At 45.1% G+C, this 23,482-nt stretch overlaps 4 protein-coding genes and 1 long non-coding RNA gene across 6 annotated transcripts in view; 3 read left to right on the forward strand and 2 right to left on the reverse strand.

Moving 5' to 3' along the window:
• Positions 1 to 18: 18 nt before the first annotated feature.
• On the reverse strand, positions 19 to 5,084 carry pde12 (phosphodiesterase 12). The gene is made up of 8 exons (XM_079341651.1): positions 4,122 to 5,084; positions 2,973 to 3,400; positions 2,194 to 2,299; positions 1,813 to 1,957; positions 1,258 to 1,333; positions 1,045 to 1,167; positions 685 to 890; positions 19 to 577 (listed from the first exon to the last, which is right to left on the reverse strand). The coding sequence occupies exons 1-8, from the start codon at positions 4,706 to 4,708 to the stop codon at positions 458 to 460; spliced, it is 1,791 nt and encodes a 596-aa protein (XP_079197777.1). The 5' UTR covers positions 4,709 to 5,084; the 3' UTR covers positions 19 to 457.
• A 297-nt stretch (positions 5,085 to 5,381) lies between these two features.
• On the reverse strand, positions 5,382 to 14,395 carry atp6ap1la (ATPase H+ transporting accessory protein 1 like a). The gene is made up of 8 exons (XM_079341689.1): positions 14,049 to 14,395; positions 8,451 to 8,473; positions 8,213 to 8,295; positions 7,804 to 7,872; positions 7,166 to 7,320; positions 7,018 to 7,068; positions 6,689 to 6,926; positions 5,382 to 5,794 (listed from the first exon to the last, which is right to left on the reverse strand). The coding sequence occupies exons 1-8, from the start codon at positions 14,180 to 14,182 to the stop codon at positions 5,537 to 5,539; spliced, it is 1,011 nt and encodes a 336-aa protein (XP_079197815.1). The 5' UTR covers positions 14,183 to 14,395; the 3' UTR covers positions 5,382 to 5,536.
• Positions 5,685 to 11,652, forward strand: LOC306822605. Of its 2 annotated transcripts, none has more exons than XR_013778902.1 (3): positions 5,685 to 5,774; positions 7,777 to 7,883; positions 11,356 to 11,652. It is a non-coding gene; the product is annotated as an uncharacterized lncRNA (long non-coding RNA). The 2 variants fall into 2 exon arrangements; XR_013778903.1 differs by having other exon boundaries at positions 5,755 to 5,843.
• Positions 14,396 to 16,010: 1,615 nt separating the features above from the next.
• Positions 16,011 to 18,424, forward strand: rps23 (ribosomal protein S23). The gene is made up of 4 exons (XM_079341719.1): positions 16,011 to 16,117; positions 17,582 to 17,741; positions 17,865 to 17,985; positions 18,240 to 18,424. The coding sequence occupies exons 1-4, from the start codon at positions 16,114 to 16,116 to the stop codon at positions 18,384 to 18,386; spliced, it is 432 nt and encodes a 143-aa protein (XP_079197845.1). The 5' UTR covers positions 16,011 to 16,113; the 3' UTR covers positions 18,387 to 18,424.
• Positions 18,425 to 19,728: 1,304 nt separating this feature from the next.
• The window catches only part of asb14a (ankyrin repeat and SOCS box containing 14a), a gene marked incomplete at its 3' end in the record, with an annotated part of 4,514 nt that continues 760 nt past the window's right edge, over positions 19,729 to 23,482 (forward strand). Inside the window, exons 1-9 of the mRNA XM_079342477.1 lie at positions 19,729 to 19,967; positions 20,792 to 20,970; positions 21,310 to 21,350; positions 21,792 to 21,926; positions 22,016 to 22,174; positions 22,316 to 22,561; positions 22,642 to 22,813; positions 22,972 to 23,077; positions 23,304 to 23,479. Coding sequence (XP_079198603.1) covers positions 20,804 to 20,970; positions 21,310 to 21,350; positions 21,792 to 21,926; positions 22,016 to 22,174; positions 22,316 to 22,561; positions 22,642 to 22,813; positions 22,972 to 23,077; positions 23,304 to 23,479 — 1,202 coding nt within the window. The 5' untranslated portion in view covers positions 19,729 to 19,967; positions 20,792 to 20,803. The remainder of the gene's footprint in view (positions 19,968 to 20,791; positions 20,971 to 21,309; positions 21,351 to 21,791; positions 21,927 to 22,015; positions 22,175 to 22,315; positions 22,562 to 22,641; positions 22,814 to 22,971; positions 23,078 to 23,303; positions 23,480 to 23,482) is intronic.

Here is a 23,482-nt window from a genome sequence, read left to right on the forward strand (position 1 = left end):
TATTAGGCAAAAAAAAAGTAATAATAAATATCTTTATTGATATATTTCCTTTCAATTCAGAATCATAGACTGAGATACTGAAGCCGATAAATGTTTGAGTCTCTTAAGTATCCCTTTGTTTCTGTCACAGGACACAGGAGTGACAAACTTTTTTTTACCACCACGCAGGTATTTAAAAACACTATTTGTATGACTTTTTGCTGATTCAACATTTACACTGAATATCAGTGATGGACATGAATTATTGGTGGTGCTGTAAAAATGCAGTTTGAACACATTCACAACAGTTCAGAGATAATTCGACGCGAGACGCTTCTTTGTTGTGAGATGTTGCTTCTCTCTTTAATTCAGTAAACCAGCAGGAAACGAGATCGCAGCTCAGACTGGATCCAAAACGTGGAGTAACGAAGGTCCGCTTCCTCTTGTGCTGTAAATCCAGATGGTGTGAGGTCAGAGGTCAGGGGTCCCAACGCAGGTCACAGATTAAAGCGATGTGGTCGGAGGGATGAGCCACGCTGGGCAGCGCCTCGTAGGTGGTGACCTCCTGGTGGCTGGGCAGAGGAATCACCTGCTCCACCTGCACAGACACGAGTTAGCGTGTTAGCGCTCGACAGGGCACAGACGCGGCGCCCGGGTAATTTGGGATAATTTCTATAAGGTCATCATCATCATCAGAGTCAGTACCTGCATGCTGTCGGGCTGGATGAAGATATAATCCAGGCAGCCGTGAAACCCTCCGACGTAGTTGGTGTAGGCGGGCTGGCCGCAGGCGCTCAGCAGCGGGGGGAAGTCGGAGAGCAGCTCCATCCTGCAGGACTCCTCCGGGCCCGAGCTGCTCCAGTCTGCGTGCTGCTGAGGAACCTGGGCCTCACTGAGCAGCTGGAACACGCCTGGAGCACGCAGGGAGACGAGACGCACAGAGACAACATCAGGCAAGCGTCAGGACAGGAAGTGGTGTCTGTCTCTTTTTAAAATTGATGACATCATTCTAAACTGGACTACGATGACGGACGCCGCTTCTGTTAGTGTCAGATAAAATGTCACCTGAGTTGGGGATGGAGTTGAAGTCACCACAAAAGATGAGAGGGGCTCCAGACGCAACCTCCCTGATCACATGACTCAGGTGCTTCAGGGCCACGCCCATCTGGACCAGGCGGACGTTCCCTCCTACGAAAAGAAGTTTGTTTTGTGTTCTTAGGAATACTCGCGGTTACGATTCATCACTTTGCTCTCACACAGACGGAGGAGTCGCTTTACCTTTGGGATGGAAGTACAGGTGTGTGTTTGCCACACACACCTTCCTTTCTTTATGCAAGTCCTCGAGCACGCTGACCTGCACAGAAACAAGTCCCAGGTCACAAACGCAAGCTGAAGCTGTTCAGTACACTTTGTGAAGAGACGATTCTAACGACCCGGCGGCGTGTCGAGCTCGCACCTTTAAGGTCGGATGGTTACACGAGCAGAAAGGTAGAAAAAATGACGAGGAGGACGGTCGCAGGTAGTTTAAAGCTCTGATCACACACATGCAAACAAAACTCCTTAAAAAAATAATAATAATTGCTGCACAGTGGAACATTCAGGAACATTCACTACGAGCACGTGGGGACGATACTGATTCACTGTCGCTCGATGCCATCGCAGCACGTTGCTTCTTATGCAACATCTTTAACCCCGCCCCCACCCTGGCCCCGCCCCCGCCCGGAAAACTTATAGCTGTGAGGGTCATGAGTCAACACTTAAATGACCAACTTGGATTTAAAAAAAAGTCCATTTGGAGGATCTGGTCTTGGCCCTCTCTGTGAAGAGCGGTACCTGCAGCGTGGTGGACCTCTGCAGCGTCTTCTCCTTCAGAGCGCCGTTCACAGACAGTCTCTCCAGCAGCTCCGAGTGGACGGACTCACCGGACAGCGCTTCACTCAGCAGGATGTCATGTCGGCTCAGGAGCTTAAACTTCGACCTGAAAAAAAAAAAAAAGACAACATGACGTAAGCTTCAATGTCCCCAAACTTAATCCTGGATTATAAAAGTTTACCATCATACCAACTAAATACTGATGTTCAGGGAGCTTTAAAATGAGTTTTGTTTTGAGCGTGACAGTTTCTTTAAAATGTACGAAGCCAACCTGACGTTGGACAAACATGGAGGGACACACAGAATAAAATGTCCTGTGACTGTAAATGCTGCAGAGCTGACCTTCGGTAGAAAGTGGCGAGTCCCTCGTGCTGCTTGTCTTTCACCCTGAACACGCCGTCCAGGCCGAAGGCGTCGAGCGTCGGAGTCAGGCTGTCTGTGAACACACCTGAAGAGTCCAGAGGACGCAGGACGGGTCAGACAGAAGAATCAACAAAGTGAGCATGTCAAAACACAAAAAGTGATGACCGTGCATGTTTTTACAGGAAGAAGAAAACATGACGTGGATGTTCAGTCCTCACTGAGACCAACAGATCATTTATTACATTCAGTGTTTCTGAGAGGAACTTTTGGAGGGCTCATCTCGTCACTGCTTTTTAGAAGTAAATCATGTTTTTATTTCTGCGTGAAAAAAAGTTGTCTAAACATTTTTAGCCTCTCCATAAAGATGTGGTGTGATAAAAAAAGAAGGAAGAGAACAAAAACTGGTGGATCAAACCTTGACTTGTTTTTTTTTTTAAAGCATTTGGTTGTGGAGAAAAACTGTTTTTTCCCACTTCTCAGTACGTCAACCTTCCTCCCTTCTTGTTTTTTTAATTATCCCGCTTATTTTATTTGAATCTGTGAGCTGTTTTTTTTCCTGCAGATTCGCACAGATGTCTCAGAGTGATGAGATCCTCGTTGTAAAAACCTTAAAAAAGGGAATCAGCAGGTGAAACTATAAATACAGAAACGTTTCCTCACATTGGAAATCTGGACACAGAGAGCGTTTAGCTTTTATGTTTAAAAAAAAAAAAATCAAGTCATTCACATTGTTGCTGATTCGATGAGTTAAATGTCACCTTTGTCGACCTCCTGCAGACAGATGATGTCGGCGTTGTATCCGGCCAGCTCCTTCTTGATCAGGTTGAGCCTGTAGTCCAGCTGCAGGGCGTACGGAGCGCAGTACGGGTAGAGCACCGTCTTGGATAACTCGGTCTGTGCGTAGACGTCAGCGAGGACGTTGTACGTCATCACTCTCACAGACGGCCACGCCGCCTCTCTGCTCGTGTACGCGTGCCTGTTGTCGAACGTGCACACTCCCGGCCCCGCCTCCACCGCACCCGCGGCGATCAGCTCCTTCACCTGCCCGCTGCGCTCGCCGTCTTTAGGCGTGCAGCGCAGTTTGAGTCTGAAGCCGATGTCCTGATTGGACGGGACGTGGACTCTCCCGCGTCCTACTTGGGTCCAGCCGCCGTCCTCACCTGGAGCTTCTGCAGCAGCTTCAAAGCTGAGACAAGAAGAGAAGTTAAAGGTGACGACCCATTGGTTGGTTGGTTGGTTGGTTACAGGTCGTCTCCTCCTCTGAAACAATCAAATGACATTTTATAAACTGAAACAATCTGATCTCTGATGGTGTCATGAAACATCTGGAGGTCAAACAGATGCATCAGTTAACCTCTCGTTGGTCTGTTCACCTTTAAACATCCTCACTGGAACTGACGGTTCTGGCCTACATGGTCAGGCTCCCTCTTACCTTAGGTGAGCTGATCCAGCCTTACGCCCCTATGCGAGCGCTGAGGTCTATGGATCAGAACCTGATGAAGGTCCCTCGAGCTCATTATCACACTAGAGGTGACCGGTCTTTCCAGGTCGTTGCTCCGAGCCTCTGGAATGAACTTCCATCATCCTTGCGCTCAATTAATTCAGTTGACACTTTCAAGAGTCAACTGAAGACGTTTTTATTTGTCCAGGCTTTTAATTAGTCTCTTTTAGAGCTGCTATGATTTTTGTACTGTCTGTATATTACTTGTGATGTTTTAACCCTGTTTGTGAAGCACTTTGTGGCCCCTGCCTGCGAAAAGTGCTATATAAATAAATAAATAAATACTTCCTAATCCCCAAATGAGACACTTTAGCTTGACCATTGTTTTTCCTATAATAAAAATAATAATAATTATGATGCATTAAAGAGAAAAAAAAGAATAACTAAAGGATCTGACTGTACTCACCTTGTGTTTGAGGTGTTACTTTCTTTATACCAGGTGAACTCGCAGTCCTGCAGGTTCCCAAACTCCAGCTCCAGGTTCGGGCAGACGGGGAACCCGGCCAGCAGGGACCCCGGCAGCTCCGCGTGGGTGAAGGTGGGCGCGTTTCTCAGCACCGAGTATTTCACGTCTCCCACCTGCAGCACGGCTCCGTCCCGCCACGCCTCCGAGTTCAGCACCGTGTGGGCCACCACCTGTCCGTCCTCCTGGTACAGCTGCACCACGGGGGGCTCCGGGGGCTCACACGGCTGCTGCTGCCCCTTCTTCTTCTTCTTCTTCGCCTTCTCTTGACTCTTGGAGAGGTTGTTGGAGATCCGGGAGAGGACCTTACCCAGCTCCTCGTCCTGGTCCCGCAGCATGTGTTTGTTGCTGCCGTCCAGACGGAAGGAGATGGTGAGTTTGGACTCCCCGGGGAGGCACCTCACCACGGCGGGCTCCATCCCGCTCCTGCCCCGGAGGAGACGGCTGCAGGCCCGGGTGAAGGAGGAGGAGGAGGAGGAGGAGCGCAGACGGGGGAGAAGCTGGAGAGCAGCGGTGAGCTGATTCAACATGAAGGGATAAAAACAATGACGTGAAACTAAACCATGTGGTGGTTCCTCTCTGTGACGTCACGGCGCTGCGGAAACGTCAAACACACACAGCTATACGGGATGCTAACAGCTAAGCTAACCCGGAGACAAAACAAACGTTTTTTTTAACGTAAACACCGGCTGTCTGACGTAAAACCAGACAACACGCAGGGGTCAGAAAACAAACAGTTAAAATAATGTATCGTGTGATAATTTATAAAAGTTGATTCGTTGTCTGCCAGCACGCAGGTTAGCATGAGCGTCTTCTTCTTCTTCTCCTCAGTGTGGCAGATTGTACGCACATCACTGCCCCCAGTGGACAGAATTAAAATGACAACACCTGTATTAACCCATTTATGATCCAGGGGATTGCGCCAAAATCCCACTGTGACATCACAAGGAGAGCACATTTGAAACTGAGCTTTTTTCTCTGTGTGGTCAGACTGATGCAGAGCACAAACAAAAGACTGGATGGATTTATTTTATATTTTGTGGGTCGATATTTACTCAGTTTACCCAAATATATTACAGAATGAGAGGCGTACTTGTTTCAGTTCCCAATATTTCATCAACCAATACAACAAAAAGGTCCAGAGAAAAATATCAATGGAAATGGCCGCACTATGATGTAGATGGAAAGAAAGCAAACAAAAGATAAAATGAATTATTTATTGATATTTTTAATAAAGACAAATACAGAAACTCACCAATAGGAAAATAAAAAACAATATAAATATATATTCATAAAATCTACTCCTGAGCTGAGTGTATCCTATCACATTAGAGATCAGACGGGTCTTCTTGGCTTCGCTACAGAACATTTTTCTCGGCGACGTTTTCCATACAGCAGTGTTCCAGCTGTTCAGAGTTCTGAGGGAAGTAGACGTGCGCCTTGTGTTCGTCTTCATGCTCGATGTGTTTCAGGTGGATGACCATGTGCAGGGCGTAGGCCAGGACCAGCAGCAGGATGAGGGACGTGATGAGGCCCATCAGGATGGCCGGAGTCAGGAAGGTGGCGCAGTCGCTCGCGGGAGAAAATTTACCAGAGGTGACGTTGAACGCCTGAATCTGTGGAGAGACGTTTCAGCAGCAAGAAAGACACAATCATGTTAAAAAAGTAAAGTCTTCTTCTTGTGATAGAAATCCTCTCTGGACTCAAGCTGCAGTCCTGATGACTGTGATGGTCTTTAGCGTTATTAATCGTCTAGTGCAGTGGCTTTCAACTCGTCTGGCCTTTGGACCCACCGCTTACTCCTGCATGAAAAATCGCGACCCAAATTTCTGACAATTTTTGACCAATCGGATTTATTCACTGAAAAAAATTGTGCAGTTTGGACCTCAGTCGGTAAAAAATATGGGGACAGCAGCAACAAACTGAACCAAACAATCCTGTTCAAAGGGGTTCACAGACTTTTCTTAAATTCAGATTTTTTCCAGGCACACATTCACGACCCACTGAAAATGACTCTGCGACCCGTCTCTGGGTCCCAAACCCATAAGGTTGAGAACCACTGGTCTCCTGTGTGCAGCAGCCTTAAGAGAACTTCAGCAGCATTTTTCGGAGTACCGTTAACTCAGCATAAAACACATTTAGAGAAAGGACAGTGGATAGAGTCACGAGTCGGGGAGAGAGAGGAGGAGAAACACGGGTCAGATCAGAACCCGGGCGTCTGTACACGGGGAATCACCACAACGCTACCGGCGCCCCATGAATACTTCTTTATTGGAGGGTTTTAAGTGTGCACCAGATGTTTCAGAGCCGCTTTATCATTTATTTGGAGCTGTGTTTTTGTTAACCTGTGAATGTGGGTCCAAAACGTCACGCCTTCTAGCTCTGTTTTTGGTCTCCACCGACTCTTAGAGGAACCATCTGGCGCTATCAGCACCCTTGATCGTTAATAAAGACAGAGCGTTCTTCCCGTCGTCATGAATGAAGATGCAGCTAACTGAATGGAATCAGACCTGGAAGTTGGTGAATGTGACAGACCAGCGGCGGGCCTGGTCGTTTCCGGGCAGCAGGAGGGCGCTGTGACGCTGCAGGCTGCTGACGTGGAGGCAGTGATAGGAGGCGGAGGCCGGAGCGTACACCTCGGTGGCGTTGAACACGGCTTCTTCGGACTTGTTGTAGAGTAGAGAGACGCTGTCGACTGAGAACCACCACTGACCCGACGACTCGTAGAAAGTGTTGGAGAGCTGCAGCCTGACATCGGAGAGATGAAGAGGAAACCGTCAAACTCGTATCAGAACGCCGGGGTGGGTTTCATGGTGACAGACGTTTTAGCGTGAATTACCTGACGGACAGATCTGTTAAATCTTCCACATCTCCAAATCTCATGACAAGCCTGAAAAACACACACAGACAACAACGCCGTCCTGACTCTTGTGATAATGAAACGATTGGTGCAAAAAGAAGACGTCTAAAAAGAGAGATGTACACACGTGGCCCGATCCAGGCTACAGATGGACTTGCTGGTGTCGACCGGTTTCAGAGGAGAGAACGTCCTCTCCGTCAGGTCCAGCTGCTTCTGCTTCTCGAAGCGTAGAGAAAGCTTCCTCGCCTGCAACAGGAGGCACGGCTCCCCATTGGACAGCACCTGGGGGGGGGGCGGAGGCGGCGGTATTATTGGACAACAAGCGACATGTCGGAAAAGTGCAGACTGTGCTGAAGTGCCTTAAATGTGCAGTCCCTCATAAGATTGGTGTGTCTGCCTCAAGTGGACACTCGGGGAACTGCAGGTTATTAAATTTCCACATCGGATGCTGCAGCTCGGTTGCAACAGAACTCATATTGAAGAGGAATTAATGACTTTCTTCTTGTTTTGCCACCTCAGTAAACATTTTTAAAATAAGTTTATGGTCTATTTTGAAAGTTTTAAGTTTCCTTCAGTACAGCATGACGTTGATTTTGTAGATTTTGGATGCCATTAAGAGGATGTTGAAGAACTTTGAGGCAGTCACATCTGGCTGAGATATTTACGATTAGTCCATATTTTGAGTATTTGCATCTTTACTTCATTTCACGTCTTTTGATGTTTACCATTGTTTTACAGTAAAATATCATTCAGGGACAACTCCACCTTGAGGGGAGGAAAGGGAAGTGCAGCTCCTCGCGCCTGAAGCAACTTTCTGCGAGGAACATCTGGAGTCTGGAGAGGAGGTGAGAGACGAGGAGAGAAGGAGAAACATGTCTTATTGGTCTCGTGAAACACAGATTTAAAGATTGATTCGATTCAGCAACATAAAGAGTGAGAGACTCCTGACTGAGTCGCACCGTGCCTGACTGACGGAGAGCTTTTGTTTCTATAAAAACATCAGCAACTACGGCTGCATTTAAAATCAAATCATTCTGTAAATCTTCTACGATGTCACTCACAGGTGGATCTAAACTCCCTCTTTCACAGAGGGTCTGTCACTGCACTCGAATGACGGACTTTGGTTTCTGTCATTTCCATCTTCTGACCTCCTCTACCATCAACACGTGTTTACCTGCAGTTGTCCGCTTGGTTTATCTTCAGAGGAAAAATCTTCCTCCGTCCACATCCCCCTCTCACTCTGCTCCATCCCTCCATCTGGAGAGAAAGTTTACAACATGAGTTAAACTCAGTTTTATAAAAATAAGACATAATGGTTTCGAAGGCTACAACTTTAAAACCCCTGAAATGTCTTTAACAACGTCTGGGCTGTGAAGTTAAAAACATTAGATAGACAGATAGATGGTACTTACCATGGAAAGACGATAAAGAAACACTGTGAAGAGAAAATAAAATATTAAGATTAAGACCATTTTGACAAAGAATATGTAACATAAAAACAGCTAAAGAGTTGTTCTAGACTAGGTAGGCGGGGCTTTGAAGGCCGTTTTGGACGCCCCTGGGTTTGCCAGATATGAGAGCAGTTATCAGGTGAACAGGTGTTGCAGCGATGGAAGCGGGCAGTGGAACTGCTTCAGATAGAAGTGATTGTACCCGAGCTAAAAAGCCTCTGCATGTTTCTAATAAGCTCCAGCAGCAGAAAGCTGCTCAAACTAGGATCAATGTTGGAGATGAAACATGGAGAGAGGTTAGAACGCAGAAAGCTTTACAGACCCATGCAGAGCTGGCTAAACACTGAAGCTACAGTGTCCACCACATACAGAGCTGGCTAAACACTGAAGCTACAGTGTCCACCACATGCAGAGCTGGCTAATTACTGAAGCTACAGTGTCCACCACATGCAGAGCTGGCTAAACACTGAAGCTACAGTGTCCCGCCACATGCAGAGCTGGCTAAACACTGAAGCTACAGTGTCCCGCCACATGCAGAGCTGGCTAAACACTGAAGCTACAGTGTCCACCATATGCAGAGCTGGCTAAACACTGAAGCTACAGTGTCCACCACATGCAGAGCTGGCTAAACACTGAAGCTACAGTGTCCACCACATGCTGACCTGTGTGAGAGGAGGGGGCGGAGCCAGTCAGCTCTCTGTGATGATTTTAATTTAGACTGCAGTACCCATTTTAAACACCAGGGGGTCATAATTACATACTGCTCCTTTAATAAAAAATGGGGCAGTTTGGACTTCAGGTGGTACAAAGTGGTGACCATTCAAAGAGACGGACAAAAGAAAAACACTTTTAAAAGGGATTATTAAACTTTTGACGCCTTTTTTTTTTCCAAGCACAAATTCGCAACCCCAGAAAATTTCTCCACGTCCCACTTTTGGGTCCCAAACCACCAGTTGAGAACCACTGGTTTACATCTTCTTCATTAGTTTAGTGCTTAGGGGGCGCTGCCTGGTAAAACAACAAACAGACTGTTGCAGACTGATAGACTGTTTGCATGATGTAAGATAGAAAAAAAGAAAGAGAGCAAAGATGACCAGATGATTGACCTGTGATGTTTCTACTACCCATAATGCATCTGTGTAGCCCAGTAACCCAGCTGACCCGTGGATTAGAGTTTAAGGTAACAGACAGCCTGGTCAATCTGGAACAGAGAGATTCTATTAAAGTGATGACCCACTCCGACCAGGATTATAGAAAAAAAAAGACTTAGAATAATGGACCAAGATTCAATATTAGAATCAGCTCAGCACAATACAGCAGCTTTAATTGTTTTCATGAAACAATCAGGCTTCAGAGATGATGTTTTCACAATCCTGTAACACGAGGCTTCACCTCTGTTTGTCCTTTTAATGCTCACAGTGAGAACAGTTTGATAAAAGGAGGTTTTATGTAAAGAAATTAAAGACATTTAATGATTAAAATAAAAACTATCAAAGATATATAATAACAAATCCGTAGTATGTATTAGTAGTAAAAAAAAACCCACCTAATTTGGCCAGATTCGATCGTTAGTGCTGGTTAGTTTCTGGAAACTGTTGAAAGGCATTCTGGGAGTTGGAGGAGGTTACTAGTTGTCGAGGGAACTAAAAAGAGCTTTAACTTTAGCTTTAACTCCTTTTTTTTAAGTCATACGTTTTGTGGCATCTGAGGTCAAAATTGCCCAATTATTTATAAAAAAAAAATTGGTTGAAAGACATCATGTTTGCTTGAAGGAGTCGGTGGTGGGTCGTGAAGTTAACCAGCTGAGAAGGATCATCAAACTGGGAATGTTTGTTGTGAAACATGTGACTTAAATGCATCTCGGTGTTTATTCTACGTTTCTGATATCAGTGGAGGGATGCACGCTGTTCTTCCAAAAGATATTTCCACATCCAGAGCTTTGATGATGCACATCATGAGGAGGACTGTCTGATAATTCACCCTGAAAACCTCCTTTAAATGTTAACAAGGTCAAGGGTCAGATATAATGCACACCATGTTCCTCTAACATGTGTCTCTAATCTGTCTACAAACCCCCCAATGATGAGAAATGTCCATCCTCTCCGTCTTCTGCCTGCTCCACTTTGCAGAAAATGTGAGCTCACACGGGCCCTTTAAATATTTTCCCTTCATGACATCACAAAGGGCAGTAGCCCCTCCCCCAGGTGGGTGACACTCCCACAGCTAGGTGTTTGTTCTGCCCTCTGAGTCTGCCTTCTCACCGTAAACAATAGGACATGGAGCCAGAAAGCAGCGAGTACACCCGAGGCCCTTCCAGAGAGGGGGCGTGGCCAGACACAGCTCATTTACATATTTAAAGCTACAGACACAGAAACAGCCTGTTCTGAGCAGGGCTGAAATAGAGGGGTTTATAGACATGATCAAATACAGGATCAGAGTGGATTTACAACAACACTCTTCACACACAAGACCCTCAGCGGCCTTCTGCACGCAGAGTTTAGACTTCTGCCGACAGCGAGGAGTTTCACTCATGTTCGGAGGGCGAAATCGAACAGATACCTGAGGTCAGCTGTTTGGTTTTTTAATAAGATGTAGGTACATGTTCACTGTACTGTTGGTCTTTGTCTCCCTCATCACACTCACATCCATCATGATGATATCCATTGTTGTTATCCATGATGCAAAAAGCATCATATTGCATCACATGAAGAAAACTTCCAGGCAAAGAAAAACACATTTTTCTCGTCTCAGGGCAAAATGAGGGCTGGATTCACGACCATTCAACACTACTACCATGTTTCTCATGATACACAGCTTTATGCAAATGGGAGAAGTATCCCAGTATTTGTCTTTGTGCTGTTTTTAGGATGTGTTGCCTGTTTGGATCTTTGTTGCAAACCAAATTGCCCCTCAGGGAAAAAAACCCCTCATTAAAGACTTTGTGCATCAACCTGCCAAGTTCTCAGCTCCTGCCATCCACCACCACTTCAACTAAATTCTCTGCCGTCACCTCACGTACCATTAAATAAATAACTCTGAACCACAACCATCTGTTTCTGGTTTTTGTGTCCCAGAATGACTCGACCTGACGACTCACAGCCGGTCACGCTCTAAGCTAACAACGACATCTCAAACATTGTCTGCAAAGAGTCCAGAAAAGCAACTTCAGTGTGACAACAGACTAAGAAGCAGCTTCGAGTCAGCGCTCCACTTTGGGTGTTGCTGATTTGTATCGTGATATTTCATTATTTTGTGCAATCAGCTTAAAGCCCTAATTATTGTCTGTGTCCACATGGTTGCAGGTATTGTGTGACTGTAAGAACTAACGTGTCCATTTCTGTTTGTCTGTAAGTCACATATCTGGTCCTCGACAGAAAAAAATATTTAAAAAAATAGAAGGCGTCATACAGATTCCAAAATATCAGGTTTTTGTTTCCCAGGATAAAATCAAACATGTTCATTCATCTCTGACTAAAATAAAAACTTCAATGTTTCAGCCCACTCTGCACAGTTTGGCAGCATCATGCAGCGTGATTTAGAATAATCTGTGTACGTCTAATCTAAATGAACCCAGTGCATGCTCCAGCCCTGCCCTCAGACTCCCTGGGTGTAAATCCTCTCAGTAGATGTAGATTAAAATGTGTTTCACATATTTCACGGCGCTCAATGTATTTTAAATCTACTCCGTTTAGAACAAGAGGCGCGTAGCCGCCAAATCCTCCGCCGACTCTCGACCTCCCTGCAACCAAAAAGGTTTAGCTTCTTGTGTGTTGAGTCAAAGGGATTGCATTGATTACATAATCATGCAATCATGAGTGCAAAAACACACACACACACACACACACACACACACACACACACACACACACACACTGTTAGGTCATGAAGGATGGGGCGGCTCTCAGCCAAAAGAAGATTTTGTGGCTTCCCTCTCTTTAACAGCAGCTGCACACCAAAATAAATCACTCGCTGCACAAAGCGAGCAGACGAAGAGCGACATGATGTCACTGCGTGTCGTTTACGTCGACAGGAACGTCTTTATTTCCATCACCAGTGAGTGTTCAAATCTAACTTCCTGCTTCCTCTTGTCAGTCACTCACACCTTGAAGCCACTGAATCTCACGCTGTGTCCGTCTACTGAATTTATCATTTAAATACTGCACCTTACCTACCTTCCTTTGAGTCCTATCCGTTGCATTTTGTTGTGCTTGGATATTATAAAACACAGAACTCGCATCATTTTGTTCTATTTTTTTGTTAAAAGGTGCAAATGTAATTACATTTATTGATATTATGTTGAGCTCTTCTTGCCCAGCAGACATAGTTACAGAATCATAAAGATCTCAGTTATGAGATGTGAATGTTTCATGTTATGTTTACCTGAAAGTAACTTAAACCTTCGAGAGAAGGTTTGAACTATAAAAAGCAACATTTTGATCCGGTCTTCTTTTTATTTTCTGTCCTTTAATGGGACATAAAACACCTGCATGAATGTCAGATGTGCTGCTCCATACAGTAGCTGCAGACACTGATGATCTGGATGCATTTTTATCTTTTAGATGCTGAAAATCAGACGGAGCCTTTTGTGATTGTTTTGTTTCTTTTTGGGGTTTTTTTTGTTTATTTAAGTAAAATGTCTTTTAGCATCTTTGAGTATTTAGAAAATCCCTTTATAAAAAGGAATGTATCATTATTATTTATCTTTATTATATGATATATGTTGTGGAATGTTTTGCATGGAGTGAACAGAGTATTCATGTGTAAAATGTGTTGTCACAGTGAAACACTGCGGACCTCAGTAAGAACAGCTTCTCTATGTGGAAGTTTATGTCTTTGTTTGTTAATAAACCAACAAACATAATTTGACCATATTTCAAAAATGAAGAAAGCAGAAGAGGCAGCAGCTGGAGGTTTGAGATGCTCTCTGGAAAGGAATACAAAGTCCACATGGCCATAAAATAAAGGCATTTTAACATTTAAAAATAAATAACTACTTGGAGTTTTTTCTTGTTTTTTTCCCTCAGTCCAGAGTGTATTCTCCTTTTAGCTTTTAACATGCTCAATGGTCATGTCACAACTGATTAGATTAATAGATCATTTTACCCTCTTTGTGATTCCCTCTCAGCTCTCAGCTCTTATTAATCCACTTCTCAGGACAAAGGCACATTCAGAAATGAAGCAGGTGTGTGGACTGAAGCGTGCAGCAGCAAAGAGGGCAGATATTTCTTCAGACGAGATGTTTGAGATTGAAGCAGAGAGCGCTCTGACTGATCTGCTCCGTGTGGAAACATTTTCCACAGCTGCACATCACGGATATACCATGTCTAGTTTGGGGATGCCACCTCTAAAAATGACCAAATATAGACCGGTTAATGCAGCTTTACAGAAACAGACGCAGTCATTGCATGCACTGGCAGGTTGTGGTGGACAGCAGAGCAGAGACTAATCTTAAAGCTGGATGTGTCAAGAGTCAAAGATTAGAGAGTCACGAGAGGTCACAAAACAACAACAGCCAATCAAGGCAGAAAAAAAAAACATCCTTTCTGTCTTTTCACCGACCTGTTAGACGGTTGTCGGTTCTTGCAGGTGGAGGTCTGCAGGTGGAGGAGTAGGATGGAGAGAAGGAGGAGGATGCAGCGCTGTTTCCATGGTGAAGCCATCGCCGTGGTGACCAGAATGAGATGCCAGCACATCGACTCCCTCGCTCCCCCACTAATCTACTTTAATCAGCCCACTGTCTTTAAACCCCCATAACTGACAGAGGGATCAGCCAATCGGGACGCAGGCTGGAAATAGCCCCGCCCCTTTCTGGGAGGAAAGGGGCGGGAGTTTGCTGTTCCCTCATACTGTTGTTTAAAATATGTTCACTGCAGCAGGCTAATTAGGTCATTTAAAAACAGTGTCTCAAGGCAGCTTGAATCAAACCATCGACGACCACAGAGAACATTAATGATGAAATATGTTGACGCATCAGATCCAAGAGGAATAGAGAGATGAAACATCTGTAACATCTGTATGTTGGGTTTGCAATTCATCTCCAATTTATTATGAATCATCACAGATTAGAAATGTAACAAGAGAATTCAAAATAAAATACAAATATGGGCAATTTAAGTCAAAATTGCCTATATTACAATACTCGGTTTAACCTGCAGATGGCGCTATTTGCCTTTTGCGTCTCTCGTGTGATGTCAGTAGCAACAAAACAAACTTATATTTATAACAAAAAATATAAAATATGAAAAAGGGAAAGTATGTATGTCATATGTAAAAAAAAAGAAGAAGAAAAAAAAAGAATATTTTGCATTTTTGTCAGAAAATTAAAAGAAAAGCATTTATTCATAAATAGGGGGCTCAAAATATACACATTTTACAATGACAGTAAGAACTCTCTCCAGGCGGGGCTCATCTAACAGCTCTTGGTAATGGAGGAAATAAAAAAGAAAGGGGGGGAGAAGATGAAGAGGGTGTAAGTGTCGCGGCCCCTAGTTGATTTTTGCCCGGGACCCCAAAAGGCTCAAGAATCGCCACAGAGCAGCATGTATCACTAGATCACTATCAGAGATGATGCCTTTGTGATATTTGTGATTGGAAAAAAAAAAAAAATATATATATATATATATATATATATATATATATATATATATATATATATACATATCCTGCATGACAATCATGTTTTAATAAATCAAATAGTATAGAAAATAAAAATCAACCCAAATATTTTGGCAACTTGTCAGGAGTAATCACTCTGATCATATTTAATGTAGAGACTGTACTGCTGTAATTCATTATTGATATTTATTACCTTTATAAGTTTTTACATTTGTATTGCTCTTCATTTACAGTGTGTTTCAGCTTTAATGTTTGCTCTTTAAACTACTTTTTTAATACAAAGTGTTAATCTAAGAGTGTGTACAGTATGGATGCAAATACACATTTACTCAATGCTGTGGAGAAGTTTGCAGCCAATCTAAATGTTTTTGTAAATGTCCTGATGAAGACAAATCTCTGTTGGAAAAAGGATTCACAAGCTGCATCGTAGGGTTTGCAGGTACGATACACTTTATTGTTTATCTGCCAAACATTCAGCTGCTTCAACTCGATTCATTGAATAAAAACAAAAGAAAAAACACATAAACAGAAAGGCACATATCATGCAGAACAACACAAAAACAACATATTGCACAAGATCTGCGAAAACACAGCATGAGGATAAAATGATTTTTAGACTGCCAATTTTTCACCATGAACTTTGTTTGCATAAAACCAGGACAGTTAAATTTATTAGTTTGACATCACTGTTGTCACTTCTTCCTTTTTATCCTCGAGGAGCATCTGAATCCCTCGCATCATTTATTTATTTATTTTTAACAATGTGCGGCACTTGCCTCAGTCTGTTTACAATAGATTTCATTGTATGTGACTATTAAGTATCAATAAATGGATGTAAACAACTTGTATCAACAACAATTGTGACTTGGAGAATTAATGTTTTCCCCGCTTGTGTTATAATTTCAGTCAGGCATTTGAAAAAGCCACGCTCAGCCGGGGTCCTCGGACTAGACATTGCCGCGGTGCATGCTGGGTCCTTCCTTTCCATCCCAGGCTCTCTTCAGCAATCATGGGTACGCTCTGAATTTGATCAAAAAACTCACTTTTATTCGCTCTACTGTTGCCATGTTTCAAATCGGCGTCGTTTAGGAACATCTTATAAAACTGCTCGGTGTGTTTGTGACGAGCAAACTGCAGATTTAATACAAATATAAACGTTCTTTAAGGATGTCTTTCTCCGCAACGTGGAGCGGCCATAACAGATGCTAGCTGCGTGTTAGCATCGTTAGCTTCCCGGAGGATTCATTTAATTCACATTTTTAACTTGTTTAGTGTTTGATATTAAACTTAAAACATCTGGATAATACACCTAACATTTAAATATACCTGTAGGGTTTTAAAAGACTCAGATGCTGGGTGTTAATCAGGCTTGCTATTCCTATTCAAGCGGCGGTAGAAACTGATGAGTATTTTAGTTATCTTAATAATTCCAGTTCGTTTAAAAAACTGGTATTTCCGCGAGCGTGTAGGCCTGTATATTATTAATTTATTCAAAGTTGAATTTAATTGTCACATTTGAGCGGTGGAAGTAGCTGTGAGATTTCTTCAGTCTGTCTCATGTTCAATGTTTAATAGTGTCTGCTGAGGATTTGCTGTTCCTGAAAGTTTAATCTTTAATAAAATCTGAAGTCCATCTTGACATGGATGCTTCAAAGCAGTTGGACGTGAAGACTTTCTGTAGATGTCAAACTGAGCTTGTGTGGCGTAAAATCAGAATTATGTAGCGCGTTTGTTTTTGTTAATTGGGCTGAAGTGAAATTGTAGAAATGTACATTTCAAGTTTTGTGTTTTTCTGTGATGAAACGTTTTGACCTGCTACATTGATTTGGTTTATTTAGAGACAAGAATCATTTGAGATTAAAGCAGCGAATCACATGTTGAATTTTGGCCCAATCCAACCGATTCTTAACACATTTCAACTCACAAGCAGATAATGTGTCAGAACCTGAAACAATAGATATGAAAGTAGAAATCAGACGGCTAGCTAGTGTTTGAATGCAGATTTTAAGACCAACACACGAGTACGTTGTGCCTACGATAACATCGATTCACCACAGACGTATAATAATAATAATTTACACTTTATTAATCCCACGAGGGGAAATTCAGTTTTTACACTCTGTCTAACACACACATAGGCCGAGATACACACTCATGCACAAACAGGGTTCTAGTGACATGCATTAATGGAGGGGTCTTAGAGTGAGGGGGCTGCCCACAGCGAGCGCTCCAGAGCAGTTTTTTGGGGTTCGGTGCCTTGCTCAGGGGCACCTCGGCAGTGCTCAGGAAATGGACTGGCACCTCTCCAGCTACCAGACCAGTTTCCGGACTTGGTCCGTGCCGGGACTTGAACCGGCGACCCTCCGGTTCCCAACCCAAGTCCCTACAGACTGAGCTACTGCCGCCCCCAATATAAGTTAGACTTCAAGGTTTCTGCACCGCATAGACTCCTCACTTCTTTCCCTCTCGTCTCTCAGGAAAGTGTCGTGGTCTGCGCACAGCCAGGAAGCTCCGTAACCATCGCCGTGAGCAGAAATGGCACGATAAACAGTACAAGAAGGCCCACTTGGGCACCGCCCTGAAGGCTAACCCCTTTGGAGGAGCTTCCCACGCCAAGGGAATCGTTCTTGAGAAAGTGTGAGTACCATGAAGCAGCGGTGTCTGTTTTAGACCTTGTGATTGGACGGCTCGCTCACATTAAAGCATTGAGGTGAAAAAAGAAAACAACATCTGACGGCGTTTGTGTTTTTAATTCTTCAGGGGTGTTGAGGCTAAGCAGCCCAACTCTGCCATCAGGAAGTGTGTCAGAGTTCAGCTCATCAAGAACGGCAAGAAGATCACCGCCTTCGTCCCCAACGACGGCTGCCTCAACTTCATCGAAGTAAGCAGACACACACGCGTTTGTTCTGTCTGCAGAGTCTCGCCGAAACACGTGTGGATACTCTCAGTATTCCTCTTGACGATAGCTTGGACTTCTTTATGCTACTCCAAGTCCTAAAACCTTTTTAAAGGGTCCTCAGCAGACCCAGAAAGACCTCGAAGCTGCACCTAGTTTAGTTTTGTGTAGATGTTTTTTTTCTATTCCTGCTCCATTTGCATTTCCCTCCCTCTTAACGTCTCTCCTCGGTCCTGCAGGAAAACGACGAGGTTCTGGTGGCAGGATTCGGACGTAAAGGTCACGCCGTGGGTGATATCCCCGGAGTCCGTTTTAAGGTGGTGAAGGTCGCCAACGTCTCCCTGCTGGCTCTCTACAAAGGCAAGAAGGAGAGACCCAGGTCATAAAGAGTTGATGCAGAGAATGAAATAAACAGGTTTTCAATTACAGCCGACGGTGTTCTGTGTTCTCATTTCTTTAATCGGAGCTTCACGGCAGGGTTGTCGGTTCTGTTCTGGTGCTGCGAGCTGCTGTTCAGCCGAGCTCGGACATAAAAGGGGAAATTATTCAGATTGTTTTTTCCCCAGTTGGTTGAGTCTTGCTTCAATGCTCGGGCTGAATCGTTTCTATGATGTGAAGATTCTCGCCTCGATGGAATATAACGACCAGACGCTCTGACGTGGCGTGCAGGTCTTCTGTTATCACCGTGACCCGTTTACTTAGTTAAAAAAAACCGTTCATCGAGGGCGGCGGTCGCTCCGTTTGTGTGGACTTAAGTCGGGAACTGGAGGGTTGCCGGTTCAAATCACTCCGCTGGAGAGAGGTCAGGGTGTTTACTCAGCACTGTTGACAGGCCCTTGAGCAAGGCACTAAACCCCCTAAAAACTCTGGTGTGTTGCAGCCCCACTTGTAAGATCTTTAACAGTGTTAAACCAGGATTTCCCCTTAAGGATTAATAAACAATAAAATAAATCTTTAAACACTTTTAAATAAAAACAGGAGTTTGATTCTCTGCTTGTCTTCAGTGATTTGCAGCCTGACTCACTTTAAACCAAAGCATCTTCAAAATGTGCAGATTTTACAACGACAGTAGGAAACCTCCCTAATGGACCCCATCTGACAGCACGTGATCTTAATGATGATGGACGCCGGTGGAGGAGCTCCAACAGGTTTGAGGATGGAGCCTGTGGGGACATCTGTTGGACCAGTGAAGCTGCTCAGTCCTGCTTCTGTGAGATGAAGGATCAACCGTCCATCAGTGCCAGAGCGCCCCCTGCTGTCCGGAGTGATTTCTATGTCAAATATGTAGTGCAGATATTTGACATAGTCCTGAACAGACCGCCTGGTTTGTACAGATGGGTACATAATGTTAGCTTCACTCTGTCTTTCCTGATGTCTATAAAGATCAATGAGCACAAACTGGCCTCATTGGTTAATTAAAAGGCCACTGATGCATCATGGGAATGTGTGTTTCAAAGTATAATTTAATTTTTATTTATTTCTTATTATCACATATGGAGGGTTCATTAGATGAGCAGTCCTGCAGGTTCGGGTCCAGTTTCATACACGCAGCAGACTGGACGTGTTGATCCTGCTGTGTCACACCTCCTGGCTGCTGTTCACTTCACAGTGTAAACTTAGCACGACAGGTTAAATATAGTAGCATGAACCAGACTCCATGTTTCCCCCCCACCTCTACCCACACACACAGTGTTTCAGCTTCACCCACAGAGAGGCACTCATTAGTGTTGGTGGTCTCTGTTTACGCACACTGGGACCCTCTGCAGCCGTGTCACGGTGTGGCTGCACTGATGAAACTCATGCAGACACGCAGCTCTGCTTTCACACTTCTGCTCCTCAGATCTTCAGCAGACGCAACAAGACAGCAGATTAATTCTTCCTCAGGGAGGCAACATAACGAGCCAACGCCAACGTGACGCACGGCGCATATTCAAACCACAGAGAGGGTCTCCATCTCCGGACGACAGGTGTGTGTTCATGAGTCTCACTGAACTTTGTGTTTATGTTTCATTTCATGCACCGTGTTTGTCAAATGTGCAACTCAAATGCAACAATAGTGAAGTTTATTAAGATTGTAATGGCGAATAATTCAGGAAAAATCCAGTTTCTTCTAATCTGGTGACACTTCGTTTTCACCTTTACCTGATGGTTCAAATTCAAAAAAACTTTATTTGTCCGGGGGGGGGGGGGAGAGAGAGAGAGAGAGAGAGAAAGAGAAAGGGGGAGAGAGAGAGAAGGGGAGAGAGAGAAGGGGAGAGAGAGAGAGAGAGAAGGGGAGAGAGAGAAGGGGAGAGAGAGAGAGAGAGAGAAGGGGAGAGAGAGAGAGAGAGAAAGAAGGGGAGAGAGAGAAGGGGAGAGAGAGAGAGAGAGAGAGAGAGAGAGAGAGAAAGAAGGGGAGAGAGAGAAAGGGGGGAGAGAGAGAGAGAGAGAAGGGGAGAGAGAGAGAGAGAAAGAAGGGGGGAGAGAGAGATTATGGACCAATAATAGATTAAAAGATAACTATATGGAGGCGGCTGTGGCTCAGGTCGGGGGTTCGATTCCCAGCTCCTGCAGCAGCATTTCCGATGTGCCCTTTGACAACTTCACCCCAAGTTGCTCCCGCTGCTTCGCCTGCCGAGTGTGAATGTGTATGAATGAGATGATGAGTAACTTCTGTCTCTCTGTGAAGAGAAGAGCACAAACTGAACCTTCACCAGGATGAGAGGAGACACCACGGGCAGCAAAGGTTACTGGTAGGATTCAAACCAGCAAACTTTTAGAGAAGTTAAAAGTCCTCCCTGTTCCACTACAGGTCGCTGACGTCATGGACTTTCAGCGCTTTGTGGCCGACGATGATGACGTCGACGACGAAGACGCGGACACTCAGTTCATGATCGAGCAGAGTCTCCTCGAGAGCAGCAAATCAAAGGAAGCCCACAGAGACTCCTCAACAGCACGAGACAACAGGAAGTGTGACAGAGAGGATTCTGGGTATTTGTCTCAGATGTTTGGTTTATTCACCCGTCTTATATCTGTACCAATCAAGCTGATAGCTGGAGAGGTGCCAGTTCACTTCCCTTGTACTGCAGCGTGCCCTTGAGCAAGACGCTCCACAGCTCCTGTTTGTGCATGTGTGTGAAAGTGTAAACATGAACTTCCCCTGACAGATTCATAAAGTGTGTAAAGTAAAAATCATAAAAAAAAACAACAACAAAACCCGTTCCAGCAGGTGAGTCCGATCAGGTGAATGTTTCTCGCTCGTATTAAAAGAAGGTTTTATTCTTTGAGTTTAAGATGATCATCACAGTTTATGAACTTCTTCCCTCACAGCTCTGCACCCAGCAGCGAGGTCTGCACGGCCATCAGACAAGGTGAGGGGACACACACACACACACACACACGTCACTCAGCATCAGTGTCCTTACCTCTGATAAAGGGCTGAATGTCGATTCAGAAAACAAATCAAGTTGAATTCAGTAAAAAAAAAAAAAAAAAAAAGTTTTTTTGCTTCTAGAGCTTCAAATGAATTTAACATTGTCTTTTAGTTTCATTGTAAACAAACATGTTGTGTTTTCTCTCCTCCAGCCCAGACTACTCTCTCTCTACTCTCTCAAAATAATGACATCTGTTTCCACAACGTTACTTTTCCTAAAAGTGGATTTTATTCTGATATAATCCCTCTGAGATATTCTGAAGTGTTCTTAGTTTTATTGTGAAAAAACTTCTTTGTCTTTTGATTTAAATCTGATTTAGATTTTAGTCGGATTCAAACCAGGGTTGAGGTAATAACTACTCTCTGTCCGTCCGTGCAGGAAACGAGAAGCTGCTCACAGATCTGAGCGTCCGACAGAAGGACGCGTTCTCACAAACAGACAGCCGAGGATGGACGCCGCTTCACGAAGCTGCAGCTCAGAGCAACCAAACCGTCCTGGAGCTCACATTCAAAGGTTTGTCCAGTCCTGCATCCTGAGTCCGAAACAGCTTCAAACACATCAGTGAGACATGTCCCCCCCCCCCCCCCCCCCCCTCCACGCAGCTTCAGGTCCAGACTCGGTGAAGACTCGTTCTCTCTGCGGTCACACTCCTCTCTTCGTGGCTGTAGAACGAGGTCTGATAGAAAACGCCTCCTTCCTCCTCCAGCATGGAGCTGATCCGGACTGCCACGACCGAGAACAGGACTCTCCGCTCTTTGTGGGTACGCTCGCCATCATCAGAGGCTTCTCTGATGGGCTCCCCTAACCCTGACCTTCACCCTGACCTTCACCCCGTCTTGCTAGAATCAGGTCCTTCCTTTTAACCTTCAAATAATGGCTCATCCTTCCCTTGAACTCCGCAGCGGTCCGCTCAGGCCGCACCGACCTGGTCGAGCTGCTGCTCCAGCTGGGCTCCAGGGTGAACCAGGAGGGCTGCCACGGCCGGCGTCCGCTCCACGAGGCCTCTCGTCTGGGGAACGTGGCGCTGGTGAAGCTGCTGTTGAAGGCCGGAGCCACGCCGGACCCTCACAGCCACTACGGGCTCACGCCGCTGGCTCTGGCCGCTCAGGGAGGACACCTGGAGGTGGTGGAGACTCTGCTGAAGCGAGGTGACGAGTCCATATCAAACGAGAGTGTTTTACTTGAATGTACCCGGGTCCCAGATCTTCCTCTGCCGTTTGCTCCGCAGGTGCCGACGTCCTGTCCCAGGCTCAGGACGAGGCGTCCATCCTGTACGAGGCGTGTTCATGTGGAGATCCTGCAGTCATCGGGCTGCTGCTCCAGCACGGAGCCGACGCCAACGTGGCCAAACACACGGGACACATGCCGATCCACCGAGTGGCCCACAGGGGACACCTGGAGTAAAAACCTCCCACTCGGATCACTTCAGCGAAATACATCGAGATCAAAGAGCTGCAGAGCACTACAGTGTGTGTGTGTGTGTGTGTGTGTGTGTGTGTGTGTGTGTGTGTGTGTGTGTGTGTGTGTGTGTGTGTGTGTGTGTGTGTGTGTTCCTCAGAGCTCTTAAGATGCTGATTCCGGTCACTTCCAAGTCAGAGGTTAATGACAACGGGATGAGTCCTCTACACTCGGCTGCTGCAGGAGGACACACACACTGCCTCAAGGTGTGTGTGTGTGTGTGTGTGTGTGTGTGTGTGTGTGTGTGTGTGTGTGTGTGCTTCACCCTTTCACAAAGCAGGTTAACCCTGAACTGAGGGAAGCTGAGTTTTTTTTTTGTTACTGAGAACCTCGAGTTAATATCTTGTTTTTTTAAGGGAATGAAACGTAAATATTGAAATCATATTTTTTTTTAAAGTTTGGAATAGATCACGTGATCTCTCCTCCGCTCAGGTGTTGCTGGACGCCGGTTACGACCCAAACTTCATGCTCCCTCCGTGGGTTCGTCGCAGCTTCGACGACGAGAGGAGGTCCGCGCTCTTCTTCGCCGTCTCCAACAACGACGTGCCGTCAGCGAAGGTGCTGCTGGAGGGCGGAGCCATGGCCAACCAAGACCCAATCAAATGTCTGCA

Source organism: Symphodus melops (assembly GCF_947650265.1).
Source record: "Symphodus melops genome assembly, chromosome: 4".
NCBI classification, from domain to species: domain Eukaryota; kingdom Metazoa; phylum Chordata; class Actinopteri; order Labriformes; family Labridae; genus Symphodus; species Symphodus melops.

Bases quoted from the DNA above. Each gene is read 5' to 3' on its own strand.
- atp6ap1la (XM_079341689.1), bottom strand. From the start codon at position 14,182: ATGTGCTGGCATCTCATTCTGGTCACCACGGCGATGGCTTCACCATGG. The intron at 8,296-8,450 runs GTAAGTACCATC...CTTTCTCTCCAG, and splicing joins TTCTTTATCGTCTTTCCATG to ATGGAGGGATGGAGCAGAGT. The intron at 7,321-7,803 runs GTGGAGTTGTCC...CCCCCCCCCCAG, and splicing joins TTCCCTTTCCTCCCCTCAAG to GTGCTGTCCAATGGGGAGCC.
- rps23 (XM_079341719.1), top strand. The intron at 17,742-17,864 runs GTGAGTACCATG...TTAATTCTTCAG, and splicing joins GGAATCGTTCTTGAGAAAGT to GGGTGTTGAGGCTAAGCAGC. The intron at 17,986-18,239 runs GTAAGCAGACAC...TCGGTCCTGCAG, and splicing joins GCTGCCTCAACTTCATCGAA to GAAAACGACGAGGTTCTGGT.
- pde12 (XM_079341651.1), bottom strand. From the start codon at position 4,708: ATGTTGAATCAGCTCACCGCTGCTCTCCAGCTTCTCCCCCGTCTGCGC. The intron at 1,958-2,193 runs GTCAGCTCTGCA...TTTTTTTTTCAG, and splicing joins CTCGCCACTTTCTACCGAAG to GTCGAAGTTTAAGCTCCTGA. The intron at 1,168-1,257 runs GTAAAGCGACTC...TTCTTTTCGTAG, and splicing joins CCTGTACTTCCATCCCAAAG to GAGGGAACGTCCGCCTGGTC.